This window comes from Microcaecilia unicolor, chromosome 13 (assembly GCF_901765095.1).
Source record: "Microcaecilia unicolor chromosome 13, aMicUni1.1, whole genome shotgun sequence".
In the NCBI taxonomy this organism is placed as follows: Eukaryota; Metazoa; Chordata; class Amphibia; order Gymnophiona; family Siphonopidae; genus Microcaecilia; species Microcaecilia unicolor.
Window position 1 is genome coordinate 61,182,241 of NC_044043.1, and position 20,188 is coordinate 61,202,428.

Below are 20,188 nucleotides of genomic sequence, written 5' to 3' on the forward strand. Positions count from 1 at the left end.
GATCCAATACAAAACCAAAAGGTTATTTAGTGGCTTACTTAACTATCTGTGTTCTCACGGACTATGTGAAGTCTCTCAAAAAAATTCACAGACCTCCTAACATACCCAGAAAAAAATCTGAAGTGAATATAAAATAGAAAAGCAAAATGTTTTACCGTGGCATGAATGTATTCAACAAGTGGATCTGTGAAACATACCCCTTTTAGGATCCCCATGGGCCCTGACATGTTCTGAAATTTGACGCAACTCCAATATAAAACAAAAACAGATACCATGGAGAAACATGTATTAATGAAATAGATGGACTCAAAAATAAAAAAAATATTAAATTAAATACCCCTGTCAGAATCCTTATGTTCCCATTTAAATCTCCTGAAAAATTTGGTGTTGATCACATGGAAAACCAAAAAGTTATTACATAGCCTAACTACGTACAAGTTATTATTAGGTGACATAACTATGCATGTGTATTCATGGAATATGGGATAAGTCAGATATATATATATATATATATATACACACACATATATACATACACATGCATACATATACACATGCACAGTGCACTCCATTGAAGTGCACGTCGAATAAGCGCATGCTCTGTTTAACTGCATGCCGTACTTCAGTCCCGTTTTTGGCGCCATCAATTCCTGTGGGGACAAACTTCGGTTTAGCGCACCACTGATAAGTGCAAGATTCACTTACATGCATGGTTTAAGACCGCTCCTTTGCAGGAAAGACTATGCATAAGCACGCGCACAGAATATGGAAGCCGATTGGCACGTGCCAAAGGGGCGATAAATTTGAAATCTCATTAGTTAACTTCCACAGGCAGAATAAGTGAAAGAATGTTGTTAGAGTGTACACTGGAGTAGTCGCCATCGCGCAACTGTAAGACTAACACTGGCTGAATGAATAGAAGTTCTTAAAAAATTAGAAAACAAATGAAGTCAAGCATCTATTGCTAAAGAATATGGTGTCAATCCTAGCCAAATTTCACGTATCTTGAAGCAGAAAGACCAGTTTCTGGAAGACCGGCAAAACAATACAAATCCACAACGGAAACGAAAACGGGCGGGAAAAGCTGGGGAGGTAGAAGATGCTCTTCTTCGGTGGTTTTCTCAAGTTAGGAGCAGACAGTTTCCTGTCAGTGGTCCACTGCTTATGGAGAAAGCTAATCAGCTAGCTGAAAGTCTTGGACTAACTGAATTCAAAGCCACTGTTGGATGGTCTTTCTGCTTCAAGATACGTGAAATTTGTTCGATGGTTGGAAAGATGGAAGGAGAGAAAACAAAATTCAAGAAACAGAATGGTGAAAAACAAGACGCTGATGACTTTGGTGCTGAAAATTGGGTTGTTTGCACCTCGTGACATTTTCAATGCTGATGAAAACGGACTCTACTGGCGAGCGATTCCTGATTCCATTCAAACAAACCAAAACTACAGGAAGTAAAACGTCGAAGGACCAACTGACGATCCTCCTTTGCTGCAATATGGATGGGAGTGAGAAGTTGGAACCACTCGTCATTCGAAAGAGCAAACAGCTCCGCTGCGTCAAGAATGTTAAGCGACTTCCTGTGTCATACAAGGCTAACGCAAATTCATGGATGACTGGGGAAATTTGGAAGCAGTGGCTAAAGAAGTTAGACACTAGAATGCGGGCACAAAAGCGTCAGATTTTGTTGCTTTGTGATAATTGTGCTGCACACAATGATGATGTCAGGCTGTCTAACGTCAAGGTGGTGTTCCTGCCACCAAACACTACTTCTCTGATCCATGCACCTTATTATACCATAATATTACTCTGTATTTGTCATACCAGAAAGGCGATCGCCTCACGATACTATGTAAGCCACATTGAGCCTGCAAATAGGTGGGAAAATGTGGGATACAAATGCAATAAATAAATAAAATAAATAAATAAACCTATGGATCAGGGCATTATTAATTGTATCTGACACCCCATAACAAAACTATGTAAGCCACATTGAGCCTGCAAATAGGTGGGAAAATGTGGGATACAAATGCAAATAAATAAAAAAATAATAGCCAATTTCAAACAACATTATCGGGCTCTTGTGCTATGTCGTCTGATGAGCAATTATGGATGACCAGACTGGCAAGGATAAACGTGCTGCTGAACTGTATATTGTTGGTCCCGTTAGTTCTAATAAACAACCATCAAAAGATAAGTGCCAATTAGTTTGGTAGAAAAAGTTGGTTTAAAGCTTTAAATTTTGCATTTAAGAGCGAGTTTACACTATTGAGGTGGATAGTGGTTGGACCGGTGACAAGCCAATGGCGTGTCAAGAGTTGAGAGCAATCGTGTATCTTGACAGATGAATCGCCGCTGATGCACTCATTGTGCTATTGAGGTCTGAATAGCAAAAATTGTCTTTATTTCAATTTGATAACGTGATATCAACAATTCAGATAACATGGAAGATACTATGTAGTTGAGATCTAATGACTGGCGCTGGGTATTTGTCAAAGTGATATATGTTATAGTATAACCCCCGCCAATGGAAATATTGCTTCAAGCTTATGAAGTCCTTGCAGTAGATTTAAGATCTATACGTAGGCAGGAGTTTTACCATCTCCATATGTTTCCAGGTATTCTTGTGAGATACTGGCCCAGTCATTTTACTGGACTGCTCTCTGTGGATCGACATTCTATGCAGATTCCAAACAAATACATGAACAGGACAAGCTAAAGACAGAGCGATTCGTTACTGTCCCTGCAGAGGCCCTGGATTTCGACATAGGCAACACAGACACTGCCTAGGGCACCTAATTTTGAAGGGATCAAATTCCCAGGCTAAACAGAAGCCTGACTCCACTTGCTTTAGGATCATGCTTTATGATCTCTGTTGAAGAAACCTCTTCTCTCTAATGCTCTCCAGTTCTGGCTAAAACATAAGAACTAAGCACAATAAAGAGGAAAATCAAACTCCCAATCAGGTACAACACAGGAACAAAAATAAATGGAGAAAAAATTGCAGGTAGGGCATTCAAATGAAAAAACCTCAAAATCCCACAACTCTCAAAAATTCTTAGGAAAGAATGACATTAGAATAAATATCGACACGGTCTTAGGACCTCTTATAGCCCACAGCTATTTCAAGCCCAAGACCTTAATCAAGAGTTCAAATCATTTGTCGTTCCTCAGCATTGAACTGTTTTATAAGGTAAGTACTCTCTGATATTTGCATTATTGGCTGAATTTGATACAAATAGTTTTTTATTGTTACTTTTTAATAAACACAACTATTTAGTTAGATGGTGGAAGAACGACAAATGACTTGAAGTCTTGATTAAGGTCTCAGACTGATGTCATTCCTTCCTAAGAATTTTTGAGAGTTGTAGGATTTTGCGGATTTTTCATTTGAATGAACTACCTGCGATTTTTCGTCCCTTTATTTTTGTTCATGTAAAACATAAGAACTGCCATACTGGGTCAGACCAAAGATCTATCTAGACCAGTATCCTGTTTCCGACAGAGGTAAATCCAGATCACAGGTATCTGGTAGAGTCCCAAAATGTAGAAAGATACCACGCTAATTAACCTCAGAGATAGGCAGTGGATTTTCACAGGTCTACCTTAATAACAGTTTTAAAGACTTTTCCTCCCAGAATGTGTACAAACCTTTCTAAAACCAGACACATTAACCACTTTTACCACTTGCATTGGCAATGAGTTCCAGAGCTTAAATATACGTTGAGTAAAAAAAATATTTCCTCCTATTTGTCTTAAATGTGCTACTACGTAACTTTGTACTTATTGAAAGAATAAACAAATTGATTCAGGATTTCATAGCCTACGGATGCCAACATCTTAAAATACAGCCCTGTTCCCGCAGCAGAAACTGTCTACATCCCAGCTGCCAGCAAACAAAATTCTCAACAAAATCTGCTCTCTAGCCACTGCTCACACCCAAAGGTGTTTCCCCTAATCCTCCCCTCTTTAAGGCATCATGATACTTACACCACTGCATCCACATCCTGTTCCAGTCGTGGAGATGTACAGCCCAGTATCTCCCCGGGAGAAAGAGGCTTGCTCTGAGGAACAATGACATGGTACTCAGATCTCAGAACCTGTGACACAGCCTGCAGAAAGAGCAAAAACACTTGTTTTCGTTTTTTTAGTTCTGATATTTTTTTGTTTATAGAGAATATACATTGAAATGAAGAACAAGAACCCTCAACATAAACTCCCAATTTCACACATATGAAGCTAGCATAGCAATTCTGGACAGTATTTACCCCTAACACCCCCCTCCCTTTGAACCACAGAGCTGGAGAAGAGTTACAATAATCTAACATTAGTAACATATGAATAAACAGAGATCACTTGGTTTCAAAAGCCATCCACGTATCTCTCTTAAGAGGAGCCCAAACCTTCAAGCAATTAGACCTTCAGCCCAACGTTTCTGCCATAATGGTTTCGTAGTTATATAACTCAGTGAATTCTACCAGAAGCAAAAATTAAAATGAGAAGTATGTTTCCAACACTTAGGTATCCTTTGACAAGCTACAGCCATTATGAAACAATAACAGTTCCAGAGAAAGAGCGAAACTGATCACCTCAGTGAAAGGCAAACAGAGTGGGAGTTCACAAGAGAGAACAGACTATTAAAGCAAGACGTGTGCGCAAACAGAAGACGGGAGGCTCATAAACCAGTGAACAGAATGTATGAGGGGTGGGGGCTGAGGCAAGAGGTACAAAAGGCCACCAAGCAACAGGTGACAGAGGATATCATGCGATAGCTGGCACAATGGGGCACTAAGCAACAATGAGAATGGGAAATACTGAGAGCCATCAAGCACAAAAGTACCAAACAATGGGTAAAAGGGTGAACAGGTGGAGAGAAAATGGACCAAAAAGGTGCAAAGATGAGTGTAGGCACCAAAAAGCCAGTTTGATACTGGGAGGGGGGGGGGGGGGGGGGGGGGGGCACTGAACACGCAGGGTGACTACAGACTCTAGTGTGGTGGGAGGTGGATACTAACAGTGCAGTGTAATGGTAGACCAGTGAGGAATGTGAGCACAAAGTGTGATGGGAAATCTAAATGGCGGAGGCAATGACAGTGCAATGCAATACGTTAAAGGTGGATGCAAGTGTGGCTGACAATATGAGCGAGAACTCAAGGGCGAGGAAGAACAGACAGTGTTTTGTGACAGTAAATCCTGGAGCGGTGGAGGCACAGGATACTGTCAGGACAGGATGAGACGTGCACCAATCTTAGGGGCTATTGAAAAGATATTCTGGCTTCAAAGGAAAAACTTTTCTTGGTCTGCTTGTGATGCTCACAACAAATATGCCAAAAAGCTTCGGAATGAGGCATCGATGAAATGAGTAACAAGATCCTTGCAGGCCTCAGTGAGCTCCCGAGTCTGGCACTGCCATTCATCTGCCAGCATCCTGCAGACTCTGGGTCATGAAGGAGAGAGAAGGCTAAGTCTCCCTTCCCCCCACATTAAAATGCCAGGCACTCAGCTCTGCACACTGACATTTCCAGCAGCACCTCCTGGGAGTGGGAGGAGTAGAGACACCACCATGAAAAACTGTACAAAGTACCAGACAAATATTCTAGCAAGAGAACAGCTGCACTGAATTAAGGCAAGTGATCAGCCCTCTCATACACTGTGCAGTCATCATGGAGACACACAAATCTGACAGCATGACAGATACAGAGAGTCAACCTGAACCCCTCTGAAGTCCAGTGTTCATTTGATAAACCTATCCGTAAATAGTAGAGGGCAAACATTCCAGAGGAAAATAGAACACAGCCTAGAGTGAAGACTTCAAAATGGCCAATATCTGGACACCTGGCCAAAGTTTAGAGGAAAGTCGAGCAGAGAGAGAACTATCATACCATCATCGCCAACCTTCATAACAAAGATGGTACTTAATTTACAAAACATGGCGAAATGAATCTTTGAGATAGCCACAAATTATGCAGCTACTGGGATGCTCTGTTAATATGAAAGACAGGATGCATGTTTCAAATGCACTGAAAATGGTACAGTAACAGAGAAAATGGCAGGAGAAAATGTCCACTTGGTCCACCTTGCCCATTAGTACCTGACTACTGTGCTGACTCTACTCTCTCGTCTCTTCCCTTTCACCTTTGCTCCTCTGAGTCACTCCCATGCAGGCTTGAATTCAGTCATTGTTTAGACTCCTCCCACCTCTTTTGGTCGTCTGCTCAAGGTGCCCAATACACTCAGTAAAAATATTTTCTTGCATCCCTATAGCCTCATATGAAGACTTTTTGAACTTCGCATTTTATCAATATTTAAAATTAACGGTCATTGAATAAGTTGGGTGTGATTCGTTTGCACCAAGCTCACTTAATACAATTATGATAAACTTTCCAGGAAGAGACTATTTTCTCAGGTCAATGCAGAATGTTAGGAATGATGTTGCCCAAACACAAAAGCAAGGTACAGGTTGTATTACATTTGGGATGATGTTAGGTTTACAAGCTGTAAAGCTTTATAATGTAAAGGGAAAAAAAGCTACCTTAAGGTACTTTACTGAAAACTCCTAGATATCTGAATATATCTGTGGTATCTCTCCTCACTTTGAGGGGATGCATCTAGCTCCTTATATTCACCTTCATGCAGGCCATTGTACTAGGTGGTCATGACAAATGAGGATCTGAAGGACTTCAGTGTGGTAAAGCAGTTGGGAAAGCTAATAGCACACTTGAACGCATCAGAACAGGTGTCACCTGTAGGAACAAAGAAGTGATAAAACCCCTGAAGTTCATCTCTTTAGTGATTCCAGTTCTCCCTCTCTCTTATGGTATGTGATCTTTTCATGCCCCTCCAATATATTATTTAGCTTTACCTTTCTGTTTGTTTAATTTAAGCACAGCTCCAAAACCCTTCACTACTCTTCCAAAATGTATCTTCTTTCATTCTTCTTTTGCATATTTTTATATCAGCCACAAACACAAAAATTCGCCCTTTCAACCCTTCCCCACAACGTCACTTATGAAGACCTTGAAGAGGACTGAACCCTTGTGGTACCCTGTTGGTCACTCTCCCTTTCTAGCATGGACCTCACTAACTACCACACTGACTTCTGTTGCTCAACCAACTTTTCATCATTTTTAACTTGCAGACTAGCTAGCTTGCTCACCAGGCTTTTGTGGAACATCAAGAGTTTATTGAAATCCAGATGGATTGTATGAAGTACTCTCCTGAATCTACAATCATGCCAATATTTCCTCCTTCAGAAGCCAGGTTGCCTAGGATCATGTAGCAGATTAGCATCAAGGTATTGCTCTATTCTGTACTTCAGTAATGTTTCCATTACTTTCCCTACCACTTATTTCAAAACTATTGGTTTTCCACATCCTTTCTTCTCATCTTTGTGGAGTTGTACTGCATCTAGTCTGATCCAGTCTCTTGATAGCTGAAATGTAAACCATATATAGAGAGGATTAAAAGAATTCAAAATGTACTTGCTAGAGTTAAAAATGGAAAGAGGGATATGATAGAATGCCAAATATCTAGTAAACTTATATTAGGTACAAGATGAGAATATTTTCCACAGGGGTCAGGCAAAACTGAAGGTGGAAGAAGGGAGACTCATTAGAAACATGTATTTATTGATGGGATGGTGGATACTTGGAATATCTGCCAGCAGAGGTGGAAGAAACTAAAACTGTGAAAAAAATCAATCATTCTTGGAACAGAAAGGAGCAGAAGAGAAGTGATAAAGGAGACATCAGAGAGTGTGTGTGTGTGTGTGTGGGGGGGGGGGGGGGGGGGTTGGTTTGGCATTGAAATAGATTTGTTCCAATTATGTATTTGCCATAAAGCTAAGATAATGCTTTTTACTGTAATTATTTAGAATTTTGCTTTGCAGAATGTAAATGTTTTTAAACAAACTTTATCCAGAACAATAGAAGTTGAATGGGGAGACAAAGCCTACACATTGCCAAAGCAAACACAGCAAGGCTGATGACATCGCTCAGAGCTGTGTTTCGACCCTCTCCTGGAAGCACACCTAGCCAGTCAGGCTTCAGGATCACCACAATGAATATGTATGAGATAAATTTGAACATTCTGGAGACCCAATATATGTAAATTTATTTCATGTATATTTATGGTGGTAATGCTGAAAATCCAACTGGCTAGGTATACCACCAGGATAGGGTTGACTTAGGAGTTCACCACCTTCTCCTGTCAATGCTGAGTATCACAACTGTGCCAAGATCAAGGATATGCAGGGTGCAGCTGTACAGGCAGGATATATTCATGTGCTGATCACAAGGTAGCATGTTTTAACTACCACAGAGAGAAGGAGCTGCAGACACAACAGAAAAACAAATCAGATAAGATATGCTAGTGGGGAAAAGGGAAAGAGGTATGCTGGTAAAGGAAGGAGGCAGACAGAGGGGGCAGACTGATATGTGAGGGCAGCTGTACTTGTCTAGGGCTGGTACAAGAATATTAGGCACCCCAGACGAACCTTCAATCTTGCACCCTCCCTCCTTTGTTAGAACCTACCTATCAATGGCTTAGCCCCAATGGGTGATAAGAAGGGCATTTAATAGCACCAAGACTTGAGTGCAGTGAAAAGGCAGAAGGCATGTAATTATAATTCCCTCTGTACCTTGGGAGCTCAGACCCTGTGGCTGCCAGGAGGAAGAGTGCTTAACAGCATGTCAGTCTCCTCTAACATATGTGACCAGTCTCACAGTACGAGATGAATCTTATGGCTCATGCTGACCCCATGCTGCACAGGAAGCTGCACTATTAAGTACACTTCCTCTGGCCAGCAGGAAGGAGGGTTTGGGATGAAGGAAATTTAAAATACTTGCCCACTGTCTTTTTGCCACCCCCAGAATCTAAGCACTTACATAAGAGGGAGGCCCTATTCAGCCCATGAATTGTGCTAAGTGGCCCTCCATGTGAAAAGTTTGGGGAGACTTGTTTGAATGTATAATAAAGACCACCAATTTCCTGCAATTCCGCTTCTGTGGGAAGGGCTACAAAAATCTGGTTTTCTACTGAATCACCTATTACCCATGGAATTGCCAGAGAAGAAAGGGGCCTGGAATTCGACAGGGGCCATGGTGGCAGTCCTTGTATATCTTTCCCCTCTCCACTCCGTTATCAATCCTGACCTGTTAGGAAAGCAATGGCTATGCAGTACCTCTGGTCGCATCCTCCTACTGAGCCATGAGTGTTTGTTTCAAACCACCTACCACTACAGTGTCCCATGTGGTTCAAGGAAGGATACTGGTTCCTGAACAGCACAGGATGACAACATGATTGTGCCTGTTGCTACCCTTCTATGACAGCCAAACCACAATGGGGGCAAGAGAATGACTAAAGGAATAGTGTCAGGAGGTAATGTAAGAGAGGGAAAGAGTGTGAAAGGATGGGGGCAGGTGAAAAGGTGCAGGGATTGAGACCAGAAGGGATGTGAGGGAATCAGAGGAGCTGTTGGGTAGAGTGAGAAGATTAGATAACTGGCAGGGAGTGAGGGGATCAGAGGCTATAAATGAGTATGTGAGAGAAAGGACTGGGTCAGGAGGAGGAGTATTAGTGGATCATCCCTCCCTCTCCTGATGCATGGTTTCCTCTTTCTTCTCCCCACTCCCTGATTCCCTTTGCTTCTCTCTCCTTCTTGTGCTCCCTGGCTTCCCCTATCCTGCCCTCCATTTGCACTGCCCCCCCCCCCCCCTTTCTGTGCCCCCTCCGCCTCGGGCATTTTCTCTTCACTCCTATCCCATAAATCCCATTCTCTCTTCACCACCATAAACCTCTTTCTCTATCCCTCACTCTTCTCAGCATCAATCTCTAAGGTCCCTTTTCTCCAGCCCCTTCCCCAACAAAAATAAAGTTATCAGACGTACAAACAGTGTCAGAAAATGACTTTTTACAAATTAGAACGCAAATGTTAGGGATAAAACCTCTGAGAGATGGCGTAATTCCTGTGGAGTTCTGCAGGGATCTCTGCTCTCTCCTATGTTGTTTAATATTGTCCCTACATACACTAGGTTTGGGATTGTCTCAAAATGGCTTTATTAGTTATAGCTATGCAGATGATATATCAGTCCTAATATCAGTGTATTCTTCTGTACAACAGGTTTCACTGTTGGTTAATAATTGCTTAGAGCTTATTAGTTCCCGGATGATGAGATGCAAACCAAGCGTAATGCAGAGAAAACTAAATTTTTATTGCTGGGTTATAAACCTGATCCCATGGAGACCCATAGGTTGGTAGGTAATACTTGATCTACTCTGCAAAAGGTTACTAAACTATTAAGAGTCCACATAGATCAGACTAACATTAGATACTTATATTTTGTTTCTGATAAAGAGTTCCTTTTGTACATTAAGGAAACTGAGATAGATTAGAAAATTCTTTGAGATACCCAATTTACGTTACTAGTGCAATCTCTAGTGCAATCTCTATTATCTAAAAGATTATTGTAACCTTCTGTTGTTGGGTGCTCCTAGATGTCAACTGCGAAGGTTACAATCTGTACAAAATACAGCTGTTAATTTCATATTACTTAGTTTTGTCTACAGTTGTACTGGTTACCGATGGAGGCTAGGATTTTATTTAAATTTGCAAGTATATTGCTCAAAATTTTAACTGGATACTGTCTGCGCTACTTAGTTGAGTTTAAATGATCTCAGGAGAAAAAGAAGATAATATTTCTCTCCTTTGCAGTTCCTTCTCCTAAGGAGATAAAAAGATTTGGTTTATTTAAGCAACTGATGATATCTCAGGCTCCAAATATTTTGAATTCCTTGCTTTAATAGCTATAATAGTTCTTGGAAACATTTGAAAACTACTTTCTTTAAGAGATTTGTCAGTTAACTTTGTTCCTACTCAGATGGTACAATTACAATTCCCGATGTTTGTCTCAGTGCATTGTTTATAATCTACTGTAAACCGTCTAGAACTTATGGGTTAGGCGATCTACAAATTTAATGTAATAGAATGTTTGTTATTAGAATGCAAATATGCCAAACTGATGCCAAATAATCTTCCAATTCTTCCTACAGAACCTACTACTGAGCTGCTGCAGGAAACTGGGGGCTGTGGGTATTATTGAGGGTAGATGGCAGATCATCTAGCATGGGTGGCAGGACAGCTTACCTAAATTTTTACCTGTTCACTGTGGAATATAATCTCCCACAGGGCTCAAACTTGTATGATTAGCAGGTGGGAGATCTCCTTTAGCACAGAGGATAGTGATGAGGGCAAGGGAAGATAAGATTCCTGCTAGAGTCATACCGAGAAAGACAACTGAGCAGACAGCAGACTGGTTGGGTCAAGTGATCCTCATCAGCTGATTTCTACTATCAGGTCAAAATTCAAACGCACTTATACAGTCAGGATCAGGTGGCTAACAGCACAAGTACTTAAAAAAAATATTCTGTGCCAGCTAATGGATAAATTTTGGCTGAACAAATTTATGTTCAGCCAAAATTTATCCTACAAAATGAGGAGCGGTCAGGGCTAAAATGTATCCAAATGACAGTAATACTCAGCTTCTATTTGGATACGTTTATGCAGTCCCCCTAAATGGATAAATAGTAACCTAACTTAAAAAAAATTAGCCATCTAAAGCAGATAAACAGATGCTTAAGCTTATGTGATAATAGTCTTTGCCTTACAGTATAAGTTGAACAGCCGTCAAGGATGTTTCTCCTAATATTCGGTGATGGTTATCCTTTTCTATTTGTCTGTATTTCCTGAATGCTGGTTTTTATTTTATTATTATTTTTAATTTTCTCTTACTTCTTTGGTGAGCCACCTACACTTATGTGCCCTTTGAGCATTTAACTATGCAGAATATCGTCAAGTTCATGAATACGTGTACACTTACTGATATAAAGTGGTAACAAAACATCTAAGCTAAGAGCCCATGGTCAAAATACTGTAAGTTACATGTGACCTTACTATATTTACATGACCTGGCAGGTGTAACTGCAGTTCATAAATATAGGCACAATATGCTGCGTTATGCTACTATGCTCTAACAAAATCTGGGTGCCCAGATGCCATTATAGAATAGGCTTTCACTGCATAGCATCGGGGGTCCCTAAAAGAAGGTGCTCCCAAGATGTGTCCCACACTCATCAGCTTCTGCTAATATGGCTGCTAGCCGAGTCTGAGACTGTGGTGAGAACACTTGTACCAACATTGCATAAGCAAGAAAACTATCAATGGATTTTATTTATTGAGATTTAGCTCAGACCTTTTCAGTAATAGCTCAAGGTGAGAGTTACATTCAGGTACACTAGGTACTTCCCTGTCCCTAGAGGGCATACAATATAAGGGGGTCATTATACAAAGACATAGTAGCATTTTGAGAGAGCACTAGAGATGCCCTTAAGAATATATGGGCATCTCTAGCGTTTAGCGCACCTTTGTAAAAGGCCCACTAAGTTTGCACCTGAGGCAACGGAGGATTAAATGGCTTCCCAAACATCACAAGGAGCAGAAGTGGGATTAGATATAGTTTATTGCAAGCACTTAGCTCAACAGATGAGCTCTTAATGGAGTCGTGTGCCATGGTTAAATGATGATTTTTCAAGAACTTTTCTAACTATGAAGACATTTTTTTTTAAATTAAGCCTTACCCCAAAATTCCAGTGATCTACATGTTACCAAAAGTGCATAAGATAACCAAGTAGATAAATAGTCTCCTTTCTATTTATTTGAACCCCTATCTATTTTTGTTGATACTTTTTTTAGGCCATTTGTTTCTTTTGCAAGATCTTCACATATGCACGGTATTTTACTGCATTACTCACTTAATTACTGTTGGTCACGCTAGATGTAAATTTGCTATACACTAGTATTTCTCAAGAGGCCACTTTGGAAATAATATCTTCAGTATGGGAATCACATCCAACACCAGTTCAGATTGCATCTGAATTCTCTGTTAATTTAGCTCGACTGGCTTTATGCAAAATTTATGTTGGTTTTGATGGGCAGTTTTTTATGCAGGTTCACTATACAGCCATGGAAACATCCATGGCTCCTGATTTGGCCAATCTGTATGTCTTCCAATTTGAAGATGTTTAATTTGTACACTTGTTGGATGACACGTGTTATATGGAAATTAATGACGTGTTGTGGACTATTTCAGTAGAGCTTTCATTAAAGTGTTCCGCAAGTAGTTAAGCTGCCATTATTCACATTTAAAGTTCACTTTGGAATATGACATGATTTCACACATTTTTATCTAACGAGAAATCAGATGTTTTTCAATTTTACTGTGACAGAACATTTTGGGTTTTCAACCCAGACCTTTAAAACTTGGGTTTGCCAACTACTTTTTTCTGTATTCTAAAGATTTCTACTGATATACCACATTTTGGCCCATAGGTTTGTGCAGTGGGGATACGAACAGAAGTGAATTAAGCAAATATATTTGCATGCATTGTATAATGATTGGTTGTGTATTTTACAGTCCAGTTCTCAAGAAATGGATGACCACATAACTTGTGGATTTCCTTTTTCAGTGTTATCCTCCAAGATATGATTAGAAAACACTGGTCAGTGCTGGACATACAGGAAGTGTTCAAACTAGGCCTTCAACTGCTTATAAATAAGGATACAATTTAAGATATCTTACTGTGAAATAATTTTTACTATTGCTAGCTTTACACCACATAAGCAGTGTACAGTTGAGATATTTTCAATGCAGTAAGGATGATGAGTGTGACTTCTAATTACGGATGAAAGTAGGAGAAGTGTTTTGCCACCCTGGCACAGACACACATCACCCCCTCAAACAGTGGTCAGTGAGTGATATATGTCACTGACCACTGTTCTCACTCGTTACTGTATTCCGGGTTACACTATGTGCATGGTGTGGTCCCATTTCACAGCCTATAACATGTACAGAGCTAACTCTACCCCTTTACTTATTTAAAACCTAGATCAATACCTCATAATCAAAATGAAGAGTCAATGTGTTGTTCCAACCATGATTAAATGAAGAATCCCTGATGAAGAAGGAAGTTGGGGAACCAGAACCCCAGTTGGAGTGGTTGTGATATTTTGATGAAGACAAATTGACCAAGTTGAAGATAATTAAGTATTCAAAAAGATATTTCTTGATATATATGTATGGAAAATTGTTTTTTTTATTATATCGCTGAATACCGATCTATTGGACAAATCCACAGGACAGTGCTATGATAAAGATTGGGTGCTGGTAGTCTTGAAGGAGACAAGCTCTGCACATGTAGATTTCTGAGCACATACTCAAAATAATGTAAAATTAGTAAAAAATTAAAAAGTATTAATAGTGGTTAATATATGTAATATTTGATTCTGGAAAAAATAAATTATCATATTATCTTGGTTCTACAAACATTTTTTCCCCATCTCACAGCACCATAGTTTAGAATTTGAACATACTCTTGAACAACTGAGATGGACTGTCACACAACTTAGGATGGACTGGTGGATCTCTCCTTGAAACTCAACAGAAAAAACTATAAACTTTCCATCTAACTACCATAATCCCGGAGGGGCTGAATGTAGCCATAGAACTGGAGGTGGCGGGGGGGGGGGGGGGGGGGGGGGATGTTTTTGAACGGGTTGGCTGTACAAAGTAGGAATACTTTTTTTTTCTCCTCTTCTCTGGAATGGGAAGAAAATGCATTCTTATTGGATGTCTAGAAGTGAAAGGCTGAATTGGAGGGAGGCATGTTTAATTAAAACTTTATATACCACTTAATCCTACAAAATATAGGCCAATGCAGTTTACATTTAAATTCAACATAGAACTAGGACAGAAATAACCAACCAATCAGAAATCCATGCATTCCCCAAACAAACAAAAGCTTTTAATTTAAGCCTCTAAAGCCAACTCAGACATACCTTAGAGGCTACATCCACAGACAAGTTTCGAAGCCACAAGAACTGCCACTCAGCCATCTGCAGCACCAAGGATTTTGCAGAGACATGCACCAAATCATACAAGATATCAGCCAAAAATGCAATACTCAACTCCAAATTAATGACCTCTGAAGAAGATTGTGAAGGGTCCGCCGACAGGGAATCTGGCATGGGTTTTGCCCATCTAAAGCAAGCACGAGCAACATAACCACCACACATTTTTGCCACCTGCAAAGCCAGGGCCAAAACCTCAAAGGAGCGCATCAGCAACAACTCCATCCAAAGATCCTGGGGATCCTTTCCTTCTGGAACAGCGGTCTTCTTGTTGAGCGCTGTAACCAGCGCATCCACCTTCAGCGGCTGAAAGGTAGGAAAAGGTCTGTGGGGGCTTACGCACTCCCTTCAAAAGTGGATCACCCTTCTGGAGAACTGGTGGCTGATCATCATCGATCTGCACAGCCCAAAGTACCTCAGACAATAGGCAGAGCAACTCCTGCCGCCTGAAAATGTGGACCACTGAAAGGTCCTCGCCCACAGGAATCACGGACACAGTCTCCAGGGTATCCAAATCCCAGGACTCCTACCAGGCCCCCCCTTCAAGCAGAAGGCCTGGTGCAGCAATAACACAAATTTGGGGAAAAGGTGTAGCACCCCCTGGAGCATCATGCTGTGACAAAACTTGCGGCCCCTCCAATGCCTGCGCATCCATGGACAAAATGGCGGTGGTTCCCACCAAAACCGCAGGAAAAGAGGAACGCGTCCCAGGGCCCAACTCACTGGAAAGAGCCTCTCTTGCCAAATGTTGATGCTCGTCGGTACACGATGGACCCGGAGACCAGTGCTCCTGACCGGAGGATTCTGCTGGGGTTGCCTCTTCACAAACAGAGCAAACGTTGCTGGATGTTGAGACCACACGGTTTGCCTGCAGGCTGCACAACCACAAGCCTTTTCTGTTGGGGCTGCCATACTCTGACTCCTGCCAGAACACTCCCCAAAACCTGCCCCTCCTGGGATCCACAGAAGTATAGGGACTCGTACCCGTCTGCCTCTGCAGGGAAGTGCAAGACTGCTAGGTGGGTCTTTTTGGTTTGTTTTAAAGAAACTAATAACACCCGGTGCTCCCTTCACCCGATGGCTGCCTAAAGGAATTCCTCCCATGCATGACAGGAAGGAGGCCAAGGCACAGACACCCTGAGGGAGGGCGGAGGCGGAAGGGACCCAGAATGTGTACCCCCAGGGATGCAGGGACAAAGTCCAAGACCCTATGTTCCTTTTTTTGTTTGTTTTACTTAGAAAGACAAAAACCTGTTTCTTTGGGGGCTTTTTCGTAAACAGGGCCAAAAAGGCACACCCAGAAAGAACCGGTTCAACAGTGGGCTGCACTGAGGAGGTGGAGGGTTTCAAAGTTCCCTTGTAAGGTCACTAATCAGTAGTCTCCCTCTGCTGGTAGGAGTACATATTACCCACTCATCGAGAATGGTCTGGAGAAGACGATAAGGCAGTAACCTAATTTTGAGGGAGGTACAACTCAGTGGGAATCTGACCAAAGAGCTCAAGCGGCATATATGGCAGAAACTCCTTCCACTGACAGACACTTTGTTTAAAGCAGACAAGTTTTAGTTTGTGTGGTGACTCTATAGGATGCAGAGACTACTACTAGTCCTTTGTATTTTTATTTTTGGTGACAAGGCCGCATTCGCAGCCCTTGACCCAGAGCCTACTTTCTAACAGGTCAGAGAGTTTGCAAAATGACAAACCCCCACAAAAAGACACTCAAAACTTACCAAACCATAACAGCCCTGATCCACCTATGAAAAGACAGTACTATAAATATTAGACTGGGCCCTAGAGCACCAGTAAACCTGCTACTGGGAAGTTGGAACAAGCTGGACTGTTACACATTCCTTCACAGACTGCATTTTAGGAGAATCCTTCACCTCAGTCAGACATGCAGAACAGGGACAGATCTCACCTGATATAAAAACGGGGGATCACAAGAACCATGCAGACAAAAACTGAAATGGAGAACCCCGACTCTATAAACAGTGAAAATACTGGTAAAAAGAGAAACAGAAATGCATTTTCTCCTGTACTCTGCTAAATACAAAAATAGAAAAGATGTACATTTCCCAAAGCAGTCACATACCAATCCTTAAAAAGTATTAAATAAATATATATATATTTTTTTCGTTTTTACTTTTGTTGATTGGGTACTTTTCTAATTGGGTTGGTCTAAGTCTGTTCCACTATTTGTGTCAATCTTCTAAATGTTTTCTAGGTTTTCCTCTCCATTTCTTCTCTACATTCATCTGACACTGATCTTTCTTTTTTCATTTTTATCTTCTCTGCCTCTATATCCACCCATATATGATTTTTATGCCTCATTCTCCATTTCTCTCACCCTCTAGTACTGTTGCCTTGTTTTCACCTCTCATCCTCTCGCCAGCAATTCCATTTCCCCCTGTGTTTCTCTCCTTCCCCAGTCTACAATTCCCCCCTCTATCTTTCACCCACTCTCTAGTCCCCCCATTTCCATCCTCTGTACTCACCCTCTCAGTCCTCATCTACTCTCCACTGCTTCTCATCAGCCTAAGATCCATCCCTGTCTCTGTTTCTTTCAATTGTTTTCAGGCCATTCTGTCTCTTACCTTCTACCCCATCTTCTATTGCCTCTCTCTGACAACATTAACGCCATTTACACCGTCACTCAACCCCTTGGGACCTATCTCCTTCCTCTCTCATACTCTTCTACAGCACCCCATCCTGGACTGTGTCACACATGCAAAACACAGACAGCCCCTGTTCAAGTACAGGATAAGCAACCACAAACTAAAAGTACTAATGTAGTCAAAAATTAAACTGAAACCAGAGATGCCAGACTCTGCATGCAGTGCAACACCAAATAGAAAGAAATGCATTTCCTCTTGTACAATAAAAAATAACTTTAGCAGATGTAAATTCTCAAAACTGACATAATTCAAATCACTGAAAATAAAATAATTTTTCAAACCTTCTCTGGTGATTTTATTTTTCTAATCATCTCGTTCCCAGTCTCTGATCCTGTTTCCATACCTCTGTGCACTTAACAACGTCTAGGATCTCCTGTTTATGTGCTATTCTTTTTCTTGCCTTCTTTCTTTTTCACTTCCTGCCTTACATCCATCTTTAGCACTGACTTTCCAACTTTCTTCAATTTTTCTGCCTCTTTCCAAATCTAGTTTTCCACCTCTCTCCCTTCACTTCCATCCATCCCTGTGCAGCATGTCTCCCTCTCCCTTCCATCTATCCCTGTGCATGTCCCCCTCTCTCTTCCCTTCCATCCATCCCTGTGTAGTATGTCCCCCCCTTGCACTCCCATAGTGACACCTATGGCTATACATCACTTACATAAATACTAAGACCCACCTCCAGGTTTTTCAGATCACCACAAAGCAATTCAGCTGTTCCTTTTCGCTTTAAAATTAGTAATCCTCTTCCCAGACCCACCTGTAATGCTGACACAAACTGGATAGTGCTGACCAGTGCCAGAGTTTGGCCTGGGGGAAAGTTAAAGCGCAGGGTCTCTAAGAAATGGGATGTGTCAATCTTGATATCCACAAATACATACAGCATCTGAATCCCTTTTGTGGCATCGATGGGAACTAGAAATGCAAGCAACAAGATAATTCACCATTAGGTAGAATCCGCATTACACAACAGTCACAGGCACACCTTTCCCCCGCCACTGTGACCAAGTCTAGGCACACAGTGACTCCCCATTTCAAAGCAACACTCATTGGCAAAAATACACAGTGGCACAGTGACACCCCTTCCTCTAGCACACGGTCAAGTCACTCCTCCACAACCCAGTCATAGGTACACAGTAATAACTCAGTGACCGAGACATAGAAATAGAGGACTCCCTCTCCCCATGACCTGCTCAGTCACACAGAGGGCAATAGTCAGCAAACCGGTAGAAAATATCCAGTAAAAGATACCTGGATAACTTCAGGTTGTGAGGACTGACCTATCTGTCCAACTTCAAACCATCGTCAGATATCAATGCTGACCATTTTTTTTAACCAATTATGTAGCGAACAAGTTGGTTTGGAAAAAATGAACTGGTGAGCAGAGAAGGGCATAAGTACATAAATATTGCCATATTGGGACAAGACTGAAGGTCCATCAAGCCCAGCATCCTGTTTCTAACAGTGGCCAATCCAGGTCACAAGTACCTGGCAAGATCCCAAAACAGTACAATACATTTTATGCTACTTATCCTAGAAATAAGCAGTGGATTTTCCCCAAGTCATTTTAATAATGGCTTATGGACTTTTCTTTTAGGAAGTTATCCAAACCTTTTGTAAACCCTGCTAAGCTAACTGCTTTTACTACATTCTCTGACAATGAATTTCAGAGTTTAATTACATGTTGAGTGAAGAAACATTTTCTGCGATTCGTTTTAAATTTACCACTTTGTAGCTTCATTGCGTGCTCCCTAATCCTAGTATTTTTGGAAAGAGTAAACAAGCGATTCACGTCTATCCATTCCACTCCACTCTTTATTTTATAGACCTCTTATCATATCTCCCCTTAGACATCGCTTCTCCAAGCTGAAGAGACCTAACCGCTTTAGCCTTTCCTCGTAGGGAAGTCACCCCATCCCCTTTATCATTTTCGTCACCCATCTCTGTACCTTTTCTAATTACACTATATCTTTTTTGAGATGTGGTGACCAGAATTGCACAGAGTATTCGAGGTGCGGTTGCACCATGGAGTGATACAAAGGCATTATAATGACCTCATTTTTGTTTTCCATTCCTTTCCTAATAATATGTAACATTCTATTTGTTTTCTTAGCTGCTGCTGCACACTGACCAGAAGGTTTCAACTATAATCAACGATGACACTTAGATCCCTTTCCTGGTCGGTGACTCCTAATGTGGAACCTTGTATTATGTAGCAATAGTTTGGGTTCCTCTTTATCACTTTGCACTTGCTCACATTAAACGTCTTCTGCCATTTGGATGCCCAGTTTTCCAGTCTCGTAAGGTCCTCTTGTAATTTAACAACTTTGTCATCAGCAAATTTAATTACCTCACTAGTTACTCCCATCGATCATTTATAAATATGTTAAAAAGCAACAGTCCCAGCACAGAACCTACTACTAATCATTTCTATAGCACTACTAAATGTACGCAGTGCTGTACACATTATATATGACCCCTGGGGAACCCTACTCTCTACCCTACTCCAATGAGAAAACTGACCACTTAACCCTACTCTCTGTTTTCTATCTTTTAACC

The 20,188-nt window shown here is 41.2% G+C and overlaps 1 protein-coding gene across 3 annotated transcripts in view; it reads right to left on the bottom strand.

Annotated features, from left to right (window-relative positions):
- The window catches only part of DPH1 (diphthamide biosynthesis 1), a 193,694-nt gene that overhangs the window by 61,837 nt on the left and 111,669 nt on the right, over nucleotides 1–20,188 (bottom strand). For all 3 annotated transcript variants that reach the window (XM_030185759.1, XM_030185760.1, XM_030185761.1), the window contains 2 exons: nucleotides 18,390–18,544; nucleotides 3,986–4,107 (listed from right to left, as the gene is read on the bottom strand). In XM_030185759.1, coding sequence (XP_030041619.1) covers nucleotides 3,986–4,107; nucleotides 18,390–18,544 — 277 coding nt within the window. The remainder of the gene's footprint in view (nucleotides 1–3,985; nucleotides 4,108–18,389; nucleotides 18,545–20,188) is intronic.